A 19,956-nucleotide genomic window follows, 5' to 3' on the forward strand; every position below is an offset into this window, starting at 1 on the left:
CTATCCATGGATCTAGTGAAATGTAATTTTATTAGTCACATCCACATATTTAGCAGATGTTATTGTGAGTGTAGCTAAATACTTGTGCTTCTAGCTCCAACAGTGCAGTAGTATCTAACAATTCGCAACAATACACACAAATCTAAAAGTAAAATAATGGAATTAAGAAATATATAAATAATAGGATGAGTGGCATTGACTAAGATATTGTGAGTTGTGAGTGTAGCTAAATACTTGTGCTTCTAGCTCCAACAGTGCAGTAGTATCTAACAATTCGCAACAATACACACAAATCTAAAAGTAAAATAATGGAATTAAGAAATATATAAATAATAGGATGAGTGGCATTGACTAAGATACAGTAGAATACAGTATATACATATAAAATTAGTAAAACAGTATGTAAACATTATTAAAGTAACTAGTGTTCCATTTAAAGTGACCGGTGATTCCATGTCTATTGTAACGACCCTGGGTTTATAAGCGCGGAAATCGATTCTGCCGTTCCAGCATGCTTTTGCGGCACAGTCAATAGCGCGCCGGACCTCTGGCTCGAAGGTCGAGGGTTCGAGACCTGCTCCCTGCTGTTTCATTACATTGGTGTCAGAAGTGATCGGACCTTGCATCCACAACAGTGCGTGTGCTTGGCCGGTGAGCGCGTTCCTGTAAGACGTAGAGTCGCAAGCTAGCGCGAGGACGCGCTCTTTGAAAGGAGGGAGTAGTGTAACGACCCTGGGTGTATAAGCGCGGAAGTCGACTCTGCCGCTTGAGCATGCTTTTGCGGCACAGTCGATAGCGCGCCGGACCTCGGGCTCGAAGGTTGAGGGTTCGAGACCTGCTCCCTGCTGTTTCATTACACTATGTACATAGAGCAGCAGCCTCTAACGTGCAGGGTTGAGTAACTGGGTGGTAGCCGGCTAGTGACAGTGACTTAAGTTCAGGGCAGGGTACTGGGTGGAGGCTGGCTAGTGATGGCTATTTAACAGTCTGATGGGCTTGAGATAGAAGCTGTTTTTCAGTCTTGGTCCCTTTGATGCACCTGTATTGACCTCGCCTTCTGGATGGTAGCGGGGTGAACAGGCAGTGGCTCAAGTGGTTGATGTCCTTGATGACTTTTTTGGCCTTCCTGTGACGGGTGCTGTACAGTAGGTGTCCTGGAGGGCAGGCAGTGTGCCCCTGGTGATGCGTTGGGTAGACCGCACCACTAGGGCTCTGGCGGTCACGCAATTTCGTCAGCCGGTGATTGTCAAGCAAATAACTGTCGGTCTCACTGTAATTCAACGTTAATTAACAAACTAATATATCATCTCTTTGCACATCCACTGATGCTGACCTTTGGAACAACTACATTTTAAAAAGTCTAATAAACCCATGTAATATAGCCTTCACAATAAATCCATTATTTATTTTAGACAGGTGTCACGTTCTGACCATAGTTCTTGTGTGTTTTCCTTGTTTTAGTGTTGGTCAGAACGTGAGCTGGGTGGGCATTCTATGTTGTGTGTCTAGTTTGTCTTTCTGTGTTTGGCCTGATATGGTTCTCAATCAGAGGCAGGTGTTAGTCATTGTCTCTGATTGGGAACCATATTTAGGTAGCTTGTTTTGTGTTGGGGTTTGTGGGTGATTGTTTCCTGTCTTTGTGTTTTCTGTACCAGTTAGGACTGTTTCGGTTTTCACGTTTATTGTTTTGTATTCTGTTCATGTTGAGTTACCTTATTAAAATAACATGAACTCTAACAATGCTGCGTTTTGGTCCGCCTCTCCTTCCCAGGAAGAAAGCCGTTACAACAGGTCTAAAGAAGCATGAAATCAAGAAGATGTAGTCTATTTCAGAAGAACAGAATAGCATACTCTGAGTTGTCCTTATGTGAGGTCCTCATCTGGCTATGCCAAATGGCTGTGGGCTACACTAGTTCATTTAGCAGACAAGTGTAACAGTCGTCAGTGGAAGTAGGTGAGGACCAAAGCGCAGCGTGGTACTTGTTCATGTTATCTATTTAAACTGAACACTATCAAACAAAGAAGCACAACCGAAACAGCTCCGTCAGGTGCAAAACACACTAAACAGAAAATAATCACCCACACCACACAGGTGGGAAAAGGCTACCTAAGTATGATTCTCAATCAGAGACAACGAACGACACCTGCCTCTGATTGAGAACCATACCAGGCCAAACACAAAACCACAACATAGAAAAAAGAACATAGACTACCCACCCAACTCACGCCCTGACCATACTAAAACAAAGACATAACAAAAGAACTAAGGTCAGAACGTGACAACAAGATTTGCTTAGAATTTCATTATTATTTTATAGTTAAGAATACAATTGAACAAAGCTAAATAAAATAGAAATAATATTTTCTCCAAACGATTTGAGCGGTTAACAAATAAATAGGTATTCCTATATGCTTAATTTAGTTATTAATGTAACTTTAGTTGTTCTACAAACATTGGGCTATATTTTTTTATGTTTAATACATTGTAAGGCTGCATGATGCAACTCTAATGATGATTTTTTTAAAGTCGCTTGAAAGGCATGACCTCTGCTTTGTGTTTTGCACAGGCTGTACACACTACATTAGTCATTCATTCACAATTTGATCACTTAATAACACCTAGAATTTCACGGCGGTATCTCCTTTGTGTGGCCGTAATGCACCGTAAAAGATCCATGCCTTTTGCAGCCAGTAGCCGTTTTGCCCTTCTCCCTGAGTGCTGCATGCTCCATCACGTGATCGGGTATTTCTCACAGGCTACAAGTGAAGACAGACACATCGGGGATGCAATTGCACGCGTTCTTATCCAATTGCAATTGCGAGAAATAATTATTCCAGAAATAGTCTGGGACAGTTGTGGGATGCGATAGATCCCAAATTAATACAACCACTAGCATCAACAAAAAAATAATTACGCAATGGGGCTAACACAACAGATCAGAACTTTTAGCTTAAAATGTTGATAAACTATTAAGCTATTTCTTCACATTATAAGCGTAGAAATGCGCACACGGCAGTAGGTTATAAGCGCAAATGTTCCATTAGTGGAAAACAACATTATCAAAAGTGGCCGCAAATGCAATTATGCATGCAATGCTTTTGTTATAAAGGTGCATTTTTATGGAGGAAGTTATCTTCCCCAAACTTAAGTGCTGCTTATGTATGTCAGTTAGGCTCTACACCCCTTGTAAAGCAAAACTTATTTGGCCACTTTAGTTATGATACAAACCTTATTAAAACATATTCGCCTATGGGCTAGGCTACATGAGGTGTCCGACTATGATTTGAAAAAGTCGCAAAAAAAGGCATTGTTTCTTATGCTGGGCATCATTCACAGGTGATAATATATAATTCACAAGTGATAGGCTAATATTGTCACCCATCTTGATTTAATCTTGTATTTACAAATACTAAATACTATACTGCAGCAGCATCAGAGCTTTGAGAAGCCTAATTACCATGACTAAAAGGTCACGTGGAATTTGACTGCCTTCATGACTTGTAACTACCAGTGACCGCCAGTGTTCTCTGAACAATTTGAGAACATGACTTTAAATAGAACCATGAGGAAATCTCTAGGAAAAGTTCTGCTAGAGTACAGAAAATCCCACAGAAGCACGTTGTTTCTTAACGTTCTCTGAACTATTTGAGAACATTCCCAAAGCCATACCATTTGGAGAACGCTCCTAGAATATTACCAAAAATGTAATTAAATGTAACCATGTTTGAACTTTTAAGAAACGAGCCACTAGCGTGGCTATCGGCTATACAGCCAAAGTTTGTCTATGGAGATTACATGGCTGTGTCCTCGAATGTATACACCTGTCAGCAACGGGGGTGGTTAAAATAGCCAGATCCACTAATTTGAAGGGTTGTCCACATACTTTTGTATATATAGTGTATTTCTTATTTCTCATGTTTTTTACATTTTTTTTATAGTATTACATTGATATTGATTATTGATACTTGGAAACCGATTTCTTAAATTAAAATCAATTGGAGCTGATTTCCTGGTGTTTTTTTTTTACAGTCATTTATGTCCAACAATGACAATTCCACACACAAAAAAAAGTTTGGGTTTTAGCTCAGATAACAAATTTGGCCCGCAGGTCGCCAGTTGGGGAACACTGGTGTAAATGTTATAGGGATATTGTTATCCACGTCAGCAGCATTCATAGGTAACATTCATAGGTCACCACGTGCAACATAACTTGAGCGTGTAACTTAGCTAGAAAGATGTGTTGATATCTAGTAATTGTCTCTGGCCCCCTCCCAGTTAGGGGGAGTGACGAGTTTTACAGCCCGACTCACACAAATCGCTGGTTGAAAACAGTTTTTCGAATTTGTGGATAACTGGAACACATTCTGAGACTCACCAAAAAACAGGACCTGCTAAAGAGTGACAGAATCCATCCTAGCTGGAGGGGTGCTCTGATCTTATCAACATAGACAAGGCTCTAACTCATCTAGCTCCACAATGAGATAGGGTGCAGGCAGCAGGCTGTTAGCCATTACTGAAAGAGATTGTGATAATACTTCATGTTAGATCCTTCACTGATCATAAACCTGATGTGATTGGCCTGACTGAAACATGGCTCAAGCATGATGAATTTACTGCGTTTAATGAGGCCTCTCCTGCTGGTTACACTAATGACCACATCCCTCTCTCATCCCGCAAAGGTGGAGGTGATGCTAACATTTATGACAGCAAATTTCAATTTACAAGAAAAAAAAAAGATTGTTTTCGAATTTTGAGCTTCTAGTCATGAAATCTATGCAGCCGACTCTACTGTTTAAAGGCCTCCTGGACCGTATACAGTGTTCCCCGCCGAGTTCCCTGAATTCCTATCGCACCTTGTAGTCATGGCATGTAATATAAAAAAGTTTGGTGACTTCAATATTCACATGGAGAAGTCCACAGACCCATTCCAAAAGGCTATCGGAACCATCATCGACTCAGTGGGTTTTGTCCAACATGTCTCCAGACCTACGCATTGCCACAATCATAGCCTGGATCTAGTTTTGTCCCGTGGAACCGATATTGTGGATCTTTAAAAAAGTCCTCATTATCCTGGACCATCGGACCACCGTCTTATTACGTTTGCAAGTCTTTACTGAAGACTAATTTCCTCAGTAGGTCCTGTGATTGCGTGTAGTCTGGCCCAGGGGTGCGAAGGTGAATGACAAGGCACTGGAGTGACAAACCACCCTTGCTGTCTCTCCCTGGCCGGCTCCCCTCTCTCCACTGGGATTCTCTGCCCCTGACCCTATTACAGGAGCTGAGTCACTGGCTTGCTGGTGCTCTCCTATTCCGTCCCTAGGAGGGGTGCATCACATCATGCAAGCCTTTTTTTTCTTGTTGAGTCACTGATCTTCCAGTCTGGTTTTGCACCCCCCCGGGCTCGTGTGGCGGGGGAGATCTTCGTGGGCTATACTCCGTCTTGTCTCAGGATAGTAAGTCGCCACTATTTATGCTGCAATAGTCTATGTGCCGGGGGGCTAGGGTCAGTCTGTCCTATCTGGTGTAATTCTCCTGTCTTATCTGGTGTCCTGTGTGATCTTAAGTATGCTGCCTCTAACTCTCCCCTCCCAGAGGACCTGAGCCCTAGGACTATGCCTCAGGACTACCTGGCCTGATGACTCCTGGCTGTCCCCGTACCCAGTATATTGTGCTGCTGCTCCAGTTTCAGCTGTTCGGCCTGCGGCTATGGAATCCTGACCTGTTCACCGAACACACTACCGGTACACACTACTACTCTGAATGCATGGCATTGAAAAGCCAACTGACATTTACTTCTGAGGTGCTGACCTGTTGCACCCTCTATAACCACTGTGATTATTATTTGACACTGCTGGTCATCTATGAACGTTTGAACATCTTAAAGAATGATCTGGCCTTAATGGCCATGTACTCTTATAATCTCCACCGGGCACAGCCAGAAGAGGACTGGCTACCCCTCAGGGCCTGGTTCTTCTCTAGACTTCTTCCTAGATTCCTGCCTTTCTAAGGAGTTTTTCCTAGCCACTGTGCTTCTACATCTACATTCCTTCTCTTTGGGGTTTGAGGCTGGGTTTCTGTATAAACACACTGCTGATGTAAAAATGGCTTTATAAATACATTTCATTGATTGACAACCACGCTTTAACCAAGCTCTAAGAAACATATGGTTCTCAGAATGTTATGTGCTAGCTGGGTGACCCCTCTGTAATGCTGCTGAAAAAACAGACCAAAACCCTCAACAGCCCCCAATGACAAGCCAGACTGGCCACACTGAGTATCACCTTGAGCTGTTTGCGGACTCTGTCGATGAAGAACTTCCAGCAGTTTTCGCGTGAGTCTGGCAGGCCCACAGCCTTGACCTCGTTCCTCATGGCAACAATGATGTTCTCCACCTCATCGTCTTGGAACAGACCAGGGATCTCCCCCGACGCCAGCAGATCATTGATCAGCACCAGGAACTCCTCCTCGGCCACCTGGCTGTCGGTCATCAGGAACACCGTCCCTATGTTCTTCACCCCAGCCTTCATGTACTGGGCAGCCACGTCCAACTACCAGGAGACAGAGGGAGAAGGGTGGGGAGAGGAGGAGGAGAGAGGAGGGCAAGGGAGATGTGTGTTAGCATCTTAACAGAGGTTAACAGGTGTCCAGAGCATAGCATCACACCTTGAGGTCGGGGATGCCATAGCCTTTCCTCAGGGTGATCTGGAACACCTCCAGGTTGGCGATGCTGGCAGCGAGGCGAGACAGAGACTGCTTGCCGCTGCCGCCCACCCCGACCAGCAGGGCGTTACCGCGAGGAGACTCCAGGATACGGTTGATACGGCAGATATGGGACATTGCATCCTCAAACAGCACCTGAAGAACAAACACATATGCACGCACACACACAAACAAACAGGGTCACAACAGGAAGGTCTAGGACTAGACTCTCTCTTCATCTCAATCAGGTTTTTAACTACTCTGGGTACTATCCAGTGATGACGCAATGCCAACACAAGGTATTTGCTTTTGTAGTGTGTCATAGTGGACTCACCAGGTTCATGACAGCGTTGATTTCGTTGTAGCTGTCCAGGCCCTCCAGTAGCAGCTTGTTCAGAACCACCCAGTCTGGAATAGGGAAGTATTTGGGCTCGCCGATGCCTTGGGCAAAGTGGCAAAAGATGTTGGGCTTCTCAAAGAGGAAACCTGCATCCATTTCCTGCAGACAGAGGAAAATACACACCAATATGGACAATGAGAAATCTACTGTTAATAACTTTATTCAACATTGGTTTAGATTTTTTCTCAATATCAGACAATATGTGTGTGTGTGTGTGTGTGTTAAGTCTTACTTCAAAGCACTTCTTGCAGATCTCTCCCTCAATCTTGGCAAACAGCACCATGTCCTTCTCCTCCACCAGCTTGTCTCCGTACACACGGTCACACTCATGAAGCCACAGTCTCACCAGCTCAGCAGGAGCCCTCACACACTCTGGCATGGAGAACAGAAGACCCTGGCAGCAGACAGGAGAGACACAGAGGGACGAATTGAACATCTCACACACAGGCACTAACATGATGGTGAACTCTCACCACATTTACACACACAGACAGCAAGATATCTACTTCCTCTCCTCAGTAATCCATAACAAAGTGTCTCAAACCAACTTTATGATGTATGATCAAGATGCCCATCATATAGATAGATGTAAGGGAGAAGGGTTTACCTGGAAGATGTTGGAGAGGTCTCTGAGGTTAAAGACGTAGTGGAACTTGACTGCCGTGGGAAGGAAGGAGGTGGAGATCCTTTGGTGGAACACTGGAGAAGAAAATATACACACAGACAGGTAAGAACATGGAAACAGGGAAAATACTGTAGGCCTATATAATGCATTGGTTTCCCCCATCTCTGACTCTAGTTCAATGTCATCAAATTAGATGGATGAGATGTTGAATTAAGTCATTACATTTTCAGTTTGACATGATGATTATCTCAGTGTTTCTAGGTAGTGTTCTTACTGATTGCGGAGGTGACCAGCGTAGAGCAGAACTTCTTGACGGCGGGGAGAAAGCCATTCATGTCCAGATGTTGGGAGAAGATGGAGTTGTAGATGCTTTGGAGTGCGTCCTGGCCTGGGAAACTCACCGCAAAGACACAGAAGTGCCTCTGAGAGAGAGAGAGAGAGAGAGAGAGAGAGCAGGTTTACAGTATATTACCATACATAAGGCAACTATGGGATGCAGAGGGTCAAGAGCAGTCTAAAACAGAACGACTAGAGAGGTTTCTTCTACTATGCTTATTCTCCAGCCTTGTGTGTAGCGTTAGTCTGGTGAGTACCTGCAGTCGGGGGTCGATGGTGAAGCTGCCAGCTGTAGGGTTCATACAGGCCACGTACTGGCAGTTATGGATGTCCTTCAGAGTCAGCTTGGCTCTGTCATACCTGGGACGGGAGGCAGGGAGAGGGGGATGAAAGGGAGAGAGAGATAGAGGGATCAAAACAGTGATTGTAGTTATGTTGTGGTTGTGTAGTGGTTGACTAGTCAATGGCTGTGATCGTACCAGTGTCCGTGGTCCATGTGCTGGCGGATGAGTGTGTGCGGAGCCACAGTGAAGTACTTGTCGACCTCAGGCATGTTCATGTCGTCTATGAAGTAGATGAGACTCTTGCTGCCGGGGGGGCCGTAGTTCCGGCCTGCCTTCTTCTCCAGGGGTTTCTCCAGTATGGCCTGCAGCATGGCCGAGGTTGTGTAGAAGTTGAAGGGGACAGACTGGACCACATAGTAATCAGTGCTGAGGCTGCGGAGCTTGTCTCCCATCAGGACTGACTTGCCACTGCCCGCGTTGCCCACCAACATCACAGGACACTTCCTCTCCATCAGTTTGTCCATGAAGTAGCGGATACGGATGGTCTCAGCCGTGTGAACCAGAGACGCCTGAGAGGAACAGGAGACAGAGAGTAACTCTCCAGAATCTGGTGCTTAACAATCCTCTTAAGCTGACTGTCACTGAAATCGGGCACTAGAATTCCTTTAAAAAACATGTAGATGTTTACATGACTTATTTGATCGATTTCTCACTGTTTTATAAGTCAGAAGACAGCAATCTAGACTTTCCTAGGAGCATGTAAATGTCCTCTGTCAAATAAACTTGTATTTGCCTCCCTCTGGTGTTTGACTGCATCATTACATCGATTTATTCCACTTCACTGCAACATTACATCAAAAGGGCAGCCCTTAGAAAAACATTTATCCAGCTCGGCTGCTTCATGCCACAGACATGGCAAAGCAATCGTTGAATTTGTCTCAGGCAGGCGGATCTAAATACATAACTTTCATAGCATTATGATAAAGAATGCGATCTACACACTTTCTTAAACCTAAAATAAGTAAAGAAGTAATTGTGTGTGGAAGTCAAACATTTGTTTTTCATCGGAGGCAGACACATTGCATTTGCTCAGAACAACAGAATCAAGCCCTTTACATATCCCTTCTCCCCTTGTCTGTAGGCGGTACACATGCTGTATAAATGGCCCAAATGTTAGACGTTCACAAATGTAACACATTTTGACGAAAGTATGAAAAGGCCTTTTCATTCACATTTTTTTATTTATTATAACCCCTCTCCTGTGAAGTCGTGACTTGCGACATACGCCTAGTTTCCTGAAACGGGTCACATATCATCACATTTGTATATGTTTAATTGTACTTTTATTGTGTATTAGATCATATGGGTTGAAAAGTTTTTTTTTTTTTGTCAGACATAAATAAACTATTCCAGGTGAAAGCCAAAGGTCATAGCTTTCTAGGGGTGGGGGGGACACACTACTACATCAATAAAATATTGCCCTCTTGCTAGATTGATGACTGAAGCCAAAGCGAAACAACGCAAAATGGCTGTCAGCTCAATTAACTCTCCAAAATCCCAATTTATTTGAGAGAAACGTCTTACTACAACACTGTTGCAGAGCACCTCCTAACAAAGACAAACTACAATGTCCTAAGAGTCTTGGAAGCTAAGAGTTAGTCCACTGTGTCATTCATTAATTGGGTGAGTTGCTAGGCAGACAGACAGGACTCTGACCTGCAGTGGGAGGTCTGGATCCAGCTGGAACTTGGGGACTAACTCCGTCCAGGGCTGGAACTTCTTGGAGTCTCTGTCGATGTAGTAGTCAAACACAGTCCCTGCAGATGGGAACTTGATGGTCTTGAACTCATTCACCCACCACTTACTGAACTCCACACGGTAGTCTGTCAGCTACCGACCAAACACACACACACACACACAGACAGAGAGAGAGAAGTTAAGTTAGTCTGAACTTAGCAGAATCTGACTGTCACTTTCCTTCACTTCATGGAAAGTCTGCATTTCACACAGTGAAAATATTACCCTGGCTGCCTCTGAAATGGCATGTTATTCCCTATATAGTGCACTACTTTTGACCAGGGCCCTAGAGGGATGCAGTGACCCCCTTTGGACTCAAGAGATTTTAGCGTTTTTAAACACCTGTAACTGCCACTATCTGCAATCTTTTTACTTTATTTTTATTTTACATAGTCCACAAGGTGGCACAGCACCCCTCTTACAGTATTTGGGGAGAACCCTGCACCCCTTGAGGATGAACGTAGTCCTGAGGGGGTAGCTACCTGGTCCTGGAACATGGCCCCTCCGAAGGCCCAGATGCAGGCGAACACAAAGTAGAGCTCGTAGAGTTCTTTGTTGGAGTCGGGCGGGGTGTTCTCAGGCACCAGTAGAAACTCCATGAAGTGGAGCAGGGTTTGGACCAGTGTGACCTCTGGGATAGGAGTGATTTTCTTGAAGCCGAACTTGAGCTTCTCCAGACAGGTAGGCAGGTACTTGTCAAACAGGATGAACAGGTTGGCTTTCTCCGACTGGACCTCTCGCTTCTCGATCCAGCTGGTCACCACCCTGAAGGAACACAATAACAGACAGGACACATGGTCACTCAGGTCAATAAATATGTGTTGCAGGTTAGGGGTTAATTCCACAAATTAATGGATTCTAATTCAATTTTCTTTCCCTGTAAATTCCATAGAAATCAACTCAAATTCCAGGTCAGACATTGAATTCAGAGATAATTAAATTCCTCTGAATTCCAATGTTAGGTAAAATCCAATAATTACATTTTAGGCTGATCATGTCACTGTTCAGTCAGCATAGCTATACTGGAACTATAGAAATACAAATTGCAGTCCATTTCTTATAATAAATGCATTAATTCCATCAACTGGAAAATGTACAAATATTGAATTCCAATTCAAATCAATTCCAAATATTATTATTTTTACAATTCCAATTCAAACTTGAATTCCAATTCTATAACTTGAAGATTGTTGAAATTCTAATTGAATTCAACATAAATTCTCCACTTCATGAGTGAATTCAATAATTTTATTGGAATTTCAAATGAAATTGTAATTGACACCAACCCTAAAGTGTCCAATTGTCCCTGTTCAAAAGTAGTGCACTATATAGGGAATAGGGTGTCATATGGGACACCACCGAGGTGTTCGATTTAATGTACACTATATGACCAAAAGTATGTGGACACCTGTTCGTCGAACATCTCATTCCAAAATCACGGGCATTAATATGGAGTTGGTCCTCCCTTTGCTGCTATAACAGCCTCCACTCTTCTGGGAAGGCTTTCCACTAGATGTTGGAACATTGCAGCAGAGACTTCCATTCAGCCACAAGAGCATCAGTGAGGTCAGGTACTGATGTTGAGCGATTATGCCTGGCTCGCAGTCGGCGTTCCAATTCATCTCAAAGGTGGTCAATGGGTTTGAGGTCAGGGCTCTGTACAGACGAGTCAAGTTCTACCACACCAATCTTGATAAACCATTTCTTTATGGACCTGTCTTTGTGCAGGGGAGTATTGTCATGCTGAAACAGGAAAGGACCTTCCTCAAACTGTAGCCAAGGTTGGAAGCACAGAATTGTCTAGAATGTCATTGTATGCTGTATCATTACGATTCCCCTTTACTGGAACTAAGGGGCCAAGCCCAAACCATGAAAATCAGCCCCAGATCATTATTCCTCCTCCACCAAACTTTACAGTGGGCACTATGCATTCGGGTAGGTAGTGTTCTCCTGGCATCTGCCAAACCGAAATGTATCCGTCGGACTACCAGATGGTGAAGCATGATTCATCACTCCAGAGAACGCGTTTCCACTGCACCTGAGTCTAATGACGGTGAGCTTTACACCACTCCCGCCGACACTTGGCATTGCGCATCTTAGGCATGTGTGCGGCTGCTCAGCCATGAAAACCCATTTCATGAAGGCCCCGACAAACAGTTCGTGCTGACGTTGCTTCCAGAGTCAGTTTGGAACTCGGTAATGAGTGTTGCAACCAAGGACAGACGATTTTAACGTGCTACGCACTTCAGCATTCCGCGGTCCCGTTCTGTGAGCTTGTGTGGCCTACCACTTCACAGCTGAGCCACTGTTGCTCCTAGACGTTTCCACTTCACAATAACAGCACTTACAGTTGACCGGGGCAGCTCTAGAAGGGCAGAAATTTGATGAACTGACTTGTTGGAAAGGTGGCATCCTATGACGGTGCCACGTTGAAAGTCACTGAGCTCGTCAGTACGAGCAATTTCACTGCCAATGTTTGTCTATGGGGATGAAGTTTGTCTATGGGGATGAATTGACTGTGTGCTCGATTTTATACACCTGTCAGCAACAGGTATGGCTGAAATAGCCAAATCCACTAATTTGAAAGGGTGTACACATACTTTTGTATATATAGTGTATGTGTAGGGAGGTACTGACGGGCTCCATCCCAGGTCAGCAGAGTTGATGAAGAGGATTCCAGCCCGGGACACGGTGGCTGGAGTGGCCGTCCGCAGGTCCTTAATCTCAAACACCAGACGCATGGTGGAGTTAAGAGGGATGCGTTCGTTACTGGCCAGAGTCAACACCTACACAGACACACACGGGGTTAGGACCATACAAACATACACACACAAGCAGTCTCCGTCTCACCTCGCTGCCAAAATCCCCAACCTGGAGGTGTTCCAGATCACCCTGAGGTCAAGGTACACACACACAAACACACACAGACCTTGTTGTCGTCCATGACAGTATTGAGGGATTCGATCCACATAGGGTCGATGTCTCCGTCCAGTACGATCCACTTGGGCCCGTCATGGCTGATGAGGGCCAAATCTCTCATCACACAGGAGAAAAGACCTGCAACCAGCGTGGCACACAACATTACACAACAACCAGACAGACTCAAAAATAGGCTTGTCACGATATCAACATTTTACAAATGATATGATAGCAGGCCAAGTATCACGATACCAAGTAGTATCACGATACCACGGTGGAAAAAAATCCGTGGCCTAGCATCCTGTTCGCCCCTTCCCCCAACACTTGTTCACGTTTTATAAACGCTCTCCAAAAACTTCTCACTGAAATGTACACTTCGACTCAATACAACACATTGAATTTAACGTCACACTGATCAGCGTATAATAGAATACTGCATAGAATGGCTGATTGCTCATATTTGCAAAGGCCTAGCTGTGATTTGGCTGGAGGAATGGGAGGAAGGAATAAACAGTACATCAGTGGAGGCTGCTGAAGGGAGGACGGCTCATAATAATGGCTGGAACGGCACAAATGGAATGGCATCAAACACCTAGAAACCGTGTTTGATACCATTCCACTGATTCTGCTTCAGACATTACCACGAGCCCGTCCTCCCCAATTAAGGTCTGTGTATGTGTGTTTGTGTGTGTCTGCCACCAACCTCCTGTGAGATATATGCATAATGATCTGCATGTCATTGTGTCAGTAAGGGGAGAACACTGCATGAAACCTTGTTTACTCTTCAGTTAACACAGACACACACACTGTCTCTGTCTCCCTCACTCTCGTAAAAACACACACACACACACACACACTGCTCCCAACTTTTAATATGTTAGGCACCAAACAGAATTTAAGGTGCACCAGAAAGAAATAGATTTTTGATATAGTTTAGGCTTCCATTAGGCCTATATGAATCATACCTTTTGAAGCACATCTCATGAGTAGCAGACCCTTTTCCTTTCTTCCTGTGCCCATCAAATTTACCTAAACCTACTGTCAAGTTACAAGGTTGTTAGCTAGCTAGCTAACATGACTGAACAACGTTGTTTGTTATCAAACCAATAATTAGCGACCCAGGATTAGTTTAAAACGCCCCGCGACATGGTTTGTGAACTGATATAAAATGCGTACAAATCCCGATAGAAAAAAAAGGCATATCTGGTAATATGGGTCACATTGAACCGTTTAGGCTAGAGACAAGACCTCTGGTAATATGGGTCACATTGAACCATTTAGGCTAGAGACAAGACCTCTGGTAATATGGGTCACATTGAACCGTTTAGGCTAGAGACAAGACCTCTGGTAATATGGGTCACATTGAACCGTTTAGGCTAGAGACAAGACCTCTGGTAATATGGGTCACATTGAACCGTTTAGGCTAGAGATAAGACCTCTGGTAATATGGGTCACATTGAACCATTTAGGCTAGAGACAAGACCTCTGGTAATATGGGTCACATTGAACCGTTTAGGCTAGAGACAAGACCTCTGGTAATATGGGTCACATTGAACCATTTAGGCTAGAGACAAGACCTCTGGTAATATGGGTCACATTGAACCGTTTAGGCTAGAGACAAGACCTCTGGTAATATGGGTCACATTGAACCGTTTAGGCAAGAAACAAGACCTCTGGTAATATGGGTCACATTGAACCGTTTAGGCTAGAGACAAGACCTCTGGTAATATGGGTCACATTGAACCGTTTAGGCTAGAGACAAGACCTCTGGTAATATGGGTCACATTGAACCGTTTAGGCTAGAGACAAGACCTCTGGTAATATGGGTCAAATTGAACCGTTTAGGCTAGAGACAAGACCTCTGGTAATATGGGTCACATTGAACCGTTTAGGCTAGAGACAAGACCTCTGGTAATATGGGTCACATTGAACCGTTTAGGCTAGAGACAAGACCTCTGGTAATATGGGTCACATTGAACCGTTTAGGCTAGAGACAAGACCTCTGGTAATATGGGTCACATTGAACCATTTAGGCTAGAGACAAGACCTCTGGTAATATGGGTCACATTGAACCGTTTAGGCTAGAAACAAGACCTCTGGTAATATGGGTCACATTGAACCGTTTAGGCTAGAGACAAGACCTCTGGTAATATGGGTCACATTGAACCGTTTAGGCTAGAGACAAGACCTCTGGTAATATGGGTCACATTGAACCGTTTAGGCTAGAGACAAGACCTCTGGTAATATGGGTCACATTGAACCATTTAGGCTAGAGACAAGACCTCTGGTAATATGGATCACATTGAACCGTTTAGGCTAGAGACAAGACCTCTGGTAATATGGGTCACATTGAACCATTTAGGCTAGAGACAAGATGTTAGGTGCGTGAATGAGGACCCAAAAGCGAATTAACGTAAACAGAGCTTCTTTAATAACAAAACAAACGTAGGCTCAGATGGACCGTCAGATTCCGACAGGACAGGACAAGGTTGCAGCAAACATGACGATAGTCTGGTTCAGGCATGAATAACACAAACAAGAATCCGACAAAGACAGAAACAAAAACAGAGAGAGATATAGAGGACTAATCAGAGGGAAAAAGGGAACAGGTGGGAAAAGGGGTGACGAGGTAGTTAGGAGGAGACAAGGAACAGCTGGGGGAAAGAGGGGGAGAAAAGGTAACCTAATAACGACCAGCAGAGGGAGACAGGGTGAAGGGAAAGGACAGAAACAAAACACAACATGACAATACATGACAGTACCCCCCCACTCACCGAGCGCCTCCTGGCGCACTCGAGGAGGAAACCTGGCGGCAACGGAGGAAATCATCGATCAGCGCACGGTCCAGCACGTCCCGAGAGGGAACCCAACTCCTCTCCTCAGGACCGTACCCCTCCCAATCTACTAGGTACTGATGACCACGGCCCCGAGGACGCATGTCCAAAATCCTACGGACCCTGTAGATGGGTGCGCCCTCGACAAGGATGGGGGGGGGGGGGGGGGGGGGAGACGAGCGGGGGCGCGAAGAACGGGCTTGACACAGGAGACATGGAAGACCGGGTGGACGCGACGAAGATATCGCGGAAGAAGAAGTCGAACTGCGACAGGATTAATGATCTGAGAAATACGGAACGGACCAATGAACCGCGGGGTCAACTTGCGAGAAGCGGTCTTAAGGGGAAGGTTCTGAGTGGAGAGCCAAACTCTCTGACCGCGACAATATCTAGGACTCTTAGTTCTACGCTTATTAGCAGCCCTCACAGTCTGCGCCCTATAACGGCAAAGTGCAGACCTGACCCTCTTCCAGGTGCGCTCGCAACGTTGGACAAAAGCCTGAGCGGAGGGGACGCTGGACTCGGCGAACTGAGATGAGAACAGCGGAGGCTGGTACCCGAGGCTACTCTGAAAAGGAGATAGCCCGGTCGCAGACGAAGGAAGCGAGTTGTGGGCGTATTCTGCCCAGGGGAGCTGTTCTGACCAAGACGCAGGGTTGCGAAAAGAAAGACTGCATAAGATGCGACCAATAGTCTGATTGGCCCGTTCTGCTTGACCGTTAGACTGGGGGTGAAAGCCGGAAGAGAGACTGACGGAAGCCCCAATCAAACGGCAAAACTCCCTCCAAAATTGAGACGTGAATTGCGGACCTCTGTCCGAAACGACGTCTGACGGAAGGCCATGAATTCTGAAAACATTCTCGATGATGATTTGTGCCGTCTCTTTAGCAGAAGGAAGCTTAGCAAGGGGAATAAAATGAGCCGCCTTAGAGAACCTGTCGACAACCGTAAGAATAACAGTCTTCCCCGCTGACGAAGGCAGTCCGGTGACAAAATCTAAGGCGATGTGAGACCACGGTTGAGAGGGAATGGGAAGCGGCCTGAGACGGCCGGCAGGAGGAGAGTTACCGGACTTAGTCTGCGCGCAGACCGAACAAGCAGCCACGAAACGACGCGTGTCATGCTCCCGGGTGGGCCACCAAAAACGCTGGCGAATGGAAGCAAGCGTACCCCGAACGCCAGGGTGGCCGGCTAACTTGGCAGAGTGAGCCCACTGAAGAACGGCCAGACGAGTAGGAACGGGAACGAAAAGAAGGTTCCTAGGACAAGCGCGCGGCGACTGAGTGTGAGTGAGTGCTTGCTTTACCTGCCTCTCAATTCCCCAGACAGTCAACCCGACAACACGCCCCTCAGGGAGAATCCCCTCGGGGTCAGTGGAGGCTACTGAAGAACTGAAGAGACGAGATAAAGCATCAGGCTTGGTGTTCTTAGAGCCCGGACGATAAGAAATCACAAACTCGAAACGAGCGAAAAACAGCGCCCAGCGCGCCTGACGCACATTAAGTCGTTTGGCAGAACGGATGTACTCAAGGTTCCTATGGTCGGTCCAAACGACAAAAGGAACGGTCGCCCCCTCCAACCACTGTCGCCATTCACCTAGGGCTAAGCGGATGGCGAGCAGTTCGCGGTTTCCCACATCATAGTTACGTTCCGACGGCGACAGGCGATGAGAAAAATACGCGCAAGGGTGGACCTTGTCGTCAGAGAGGGAGCGCTGAGAAAGAATGGCTCCCACGCCCACCTCTGACGCGTCAACCTCGACAACGAACTGTCTAGAGACGTCAGGTGTAACAAGGATAGGTGCGGATGTAAAACGATTCTTGAGGAGATCAAAAGCTCCCTGGGCGGAAACGGACCACTTAAAGCACGTCTTGACAGAAGTAAGGGCTGTGAGAGGAGCTGCCACCTGACCGAAATTACGGATGAAACGACGATAGAAGTTCGCGAAGCCGAGAAAGCGCTGCAGCTCGACGCGTGACTTAGGGACGGGCCAATCAATGACAGCTTGGACCTTAGCGGGATCCATCTTAATGCCTTCAGCGGAAATAACAGAACCGAGAAATGTGACGGAGGAGGCATGAAAAGTGCACTTCTCAGCCTTCACAAAAAGACAATTCTCTAAAAGGCGCTGGAGGACACGTCGAACGTGCTGAACATGAATCTGGAGTGACGGTGAAAAAATCAGGATATCGTCAAGGTAAACGAAAACAAAGATGTTCAGCATGTCTCTCAGGACATCATTGACTAATGCCTGAAAGACAGCTGGAGCGTTAGCGAGACCGAAAGGAAGAACCCGGTATTCAAAGTGCCCTAACGGAGTGTTAAACGCCGTCTTCCACTCGTCCCCCTCCCTGATGCGCACGAGATGGTAAGCGTTACGAAGGTCCAACTTAGTGAAAAACCTGGCTCCCTGCAGGATCTCGAAGGCTGAAGACATAAGAGGAAGCGGATAACGATTCTTCACTGTTATGTCATTCAGCCCTCGATAATCTATGCAGGGGCGCAGGGACCCGTCCTTCTTCTTAACAAAAAAAACCCCGCTCCGGCGGGAGAGGAGGAGGGGACTATGGTACCGGCGGCAAGAGCTACAGACAAATAATCTTCGAGAGCCTTACGTTCGGGAGCCGACAGAGAGTATAATCTACCCCGGGGGGGAGTGGTTCCCGGAAGGAGATCAATACTACAATCATACGACCGGTGTGGAGGAAGAGAGGTGCCCTGGACCGACTGAACACCGTGCGCAGATCGTGATATTCCTCCGGCACCCCTGTCAAATCACCAGGCTCCTCCTGTGAAGAAGAGATAGAGGAAACAGGAGGGATAGCAGACATTAAACATTTCACATGACAAGAGACGTTCCAGGAGAGGATAGAATTACTAGACCAATTAATAGAAGGATTATGACAAACTAGCCAGGGATGGCCCAAAACAACAGGTGTAAAAGGTGAACGAAAAATTAAAAAAGAAATGGTTTCGCTATGATTACCAGAAACAGTGAGGGTTAAAGGTAGCGTCTCACGCTGAATCCTGGGGAGAGGACTACCATCCAGGGCGAACAAGGCCGTGGACTCCCTTAACTGTCTGAGAGGAATGTCATGTTCCCGAGCCCAGGTCTCGTCCATAAAACAGCCCTCCGCCCCAGAGTCTATTAAGGCACTGCAGGAAGCTGACGAACCGGTCCAGCGTAGATGGACCGACAAGGTAGTGCAGGATCTTGAAGGAGAGACAGGAGTAGTAGCGCTCACCAGTAGCCCTCCGCTTACTGATGAGCTCTGGCTTTTACTGGACATGAAGTGACAAAATGACCAGCAGAACCGCAATAGAGACAGAGGCGGTTGGTGATTCTCCGTTCCCTCTCCTTAGTCGAGATGCGGATACCTCCCAGCTGCATAGGCTCAGCACCCGAGCCGGCAGAGGAAGATGGTAGTGATGCGGAGAGGGGGGCAACGGAGAACGCGAGCTCCTTTCCACGAGCTCGGTGACGAAGATCAACCCGTCGCTCAATGCGAATAGCGAGTTCAATCAAGGAATCCACGCTGGAAGGAACCTCCCGGGAGAGAATCTCATCCTTTACCTCTGCGCGGAGACCCTCCAGAAAACGAGCGAGCAAAGCCGGCTCGTTCCAGCCACTGGAGGCAGCAAGAGTGCGAAACTCAATAGAGTAGTCTGTTATGGATCGATTACCTTGACATAGGGAAGACAGGACCCTGGAAGCCTCCTCCCCAAAAACAGATCGATCAAAAACCCATATCATCTCCTCCTTAAAGTCCTGATACTGGTTAGTACACTCAGCCCTTGCCTCCCAGATTGCCGTGCCCCACTCACGAGCCCGTCCAGTAAGGAGAGATATGACGTAGGCGACACGAGCAGTGCTCCTGGAGTAAGTGTTGGGCTGGAGAGAAAACACAATATCACACTGGGTGAGGAACGAGCGGCATTCAGTGGGCTCCCCAGAGTAACACGGCGGGTTATTGATTCTGGGCTCCGGAGATTCGAAAGCCCTGGAAGTGGCCGGTGGATCGAGGCGGAGATGGTGAACCTGTTCTGTGAGGTTGGAGACT

At 46.2% G+C, this 19,956-nt stretch overlaps 1 protein-coding gene across 1 annotated transcript in view; it reads right to left on the reverse strand.

Moving 5' to 3' along the window:
• LOC110499416 (dynein heavy chain 17, axonemal) overlaps nt 1-19,956 on the reverse strand; it is an 86,765-nt gene that overhangs the window by 39,480 nt on the left and 27,329 nt on the right. Inside the window, exons 41-52 of the mRNA XM_021576549.2 lie at nt 13,072-13,199; nt 12,780-12,928; nt 10,625-10,907; nt 10,062-10,235; nt 8,541-8,914; nt 8,319-8,421; nt 8,000-8,147; nt 7,708-7,799; nt 7,333-7,494; nt 7,035-7,199; nt 6,665-6,856; nt 6,283-6,549 (exon numbers count right to left, since the gene is read on the reverse strand). Coding sequence (XP_021432224.1) covers nt 6,283-6,549; nt 6,665-6,856; nt 7,035-7,199; nt 7,333-7,494; nt 7,708-7,799; nt 8,000-8,147; nt 8,319-8,421; nt 8,541-8,914; nt 10,062-10,235; nt 10,625-10,907; nt 12,780-12,928; nt 13,072-13,199 — 2,237 coding nt within the window. The remainder of the gene's footprint in view (nt 1-6,282; nt 6,550-6,664; nt 6,857-7,034; nt 7,200-7,332; nt 7,495-7,707; nt 7,800-7,999; nt 8,148-8,318; nt 8,422-8,540; nt 8,915-10,061; nt 10,236-10,624; nt 10,908-12,779; nt 12,929-13,071; nt 13,200-19,956) is intronic.

Source organism: Oncorhynchus mykiss, chromosome 20, assembly GCF_013265735.2.
Source record: "Oncorhynchus mykiss isolate Arlee chromosome 20, USDA_OmykA_1.1, whole genome shotgun sequence".
Classification (NCBI taxonomy): Eukaryota; Metazoa; Chordata; class Actinopteri; order Salmoniformes; family Salmonidae; genus Oncorhynchus; species Oncorhynchus mykiss.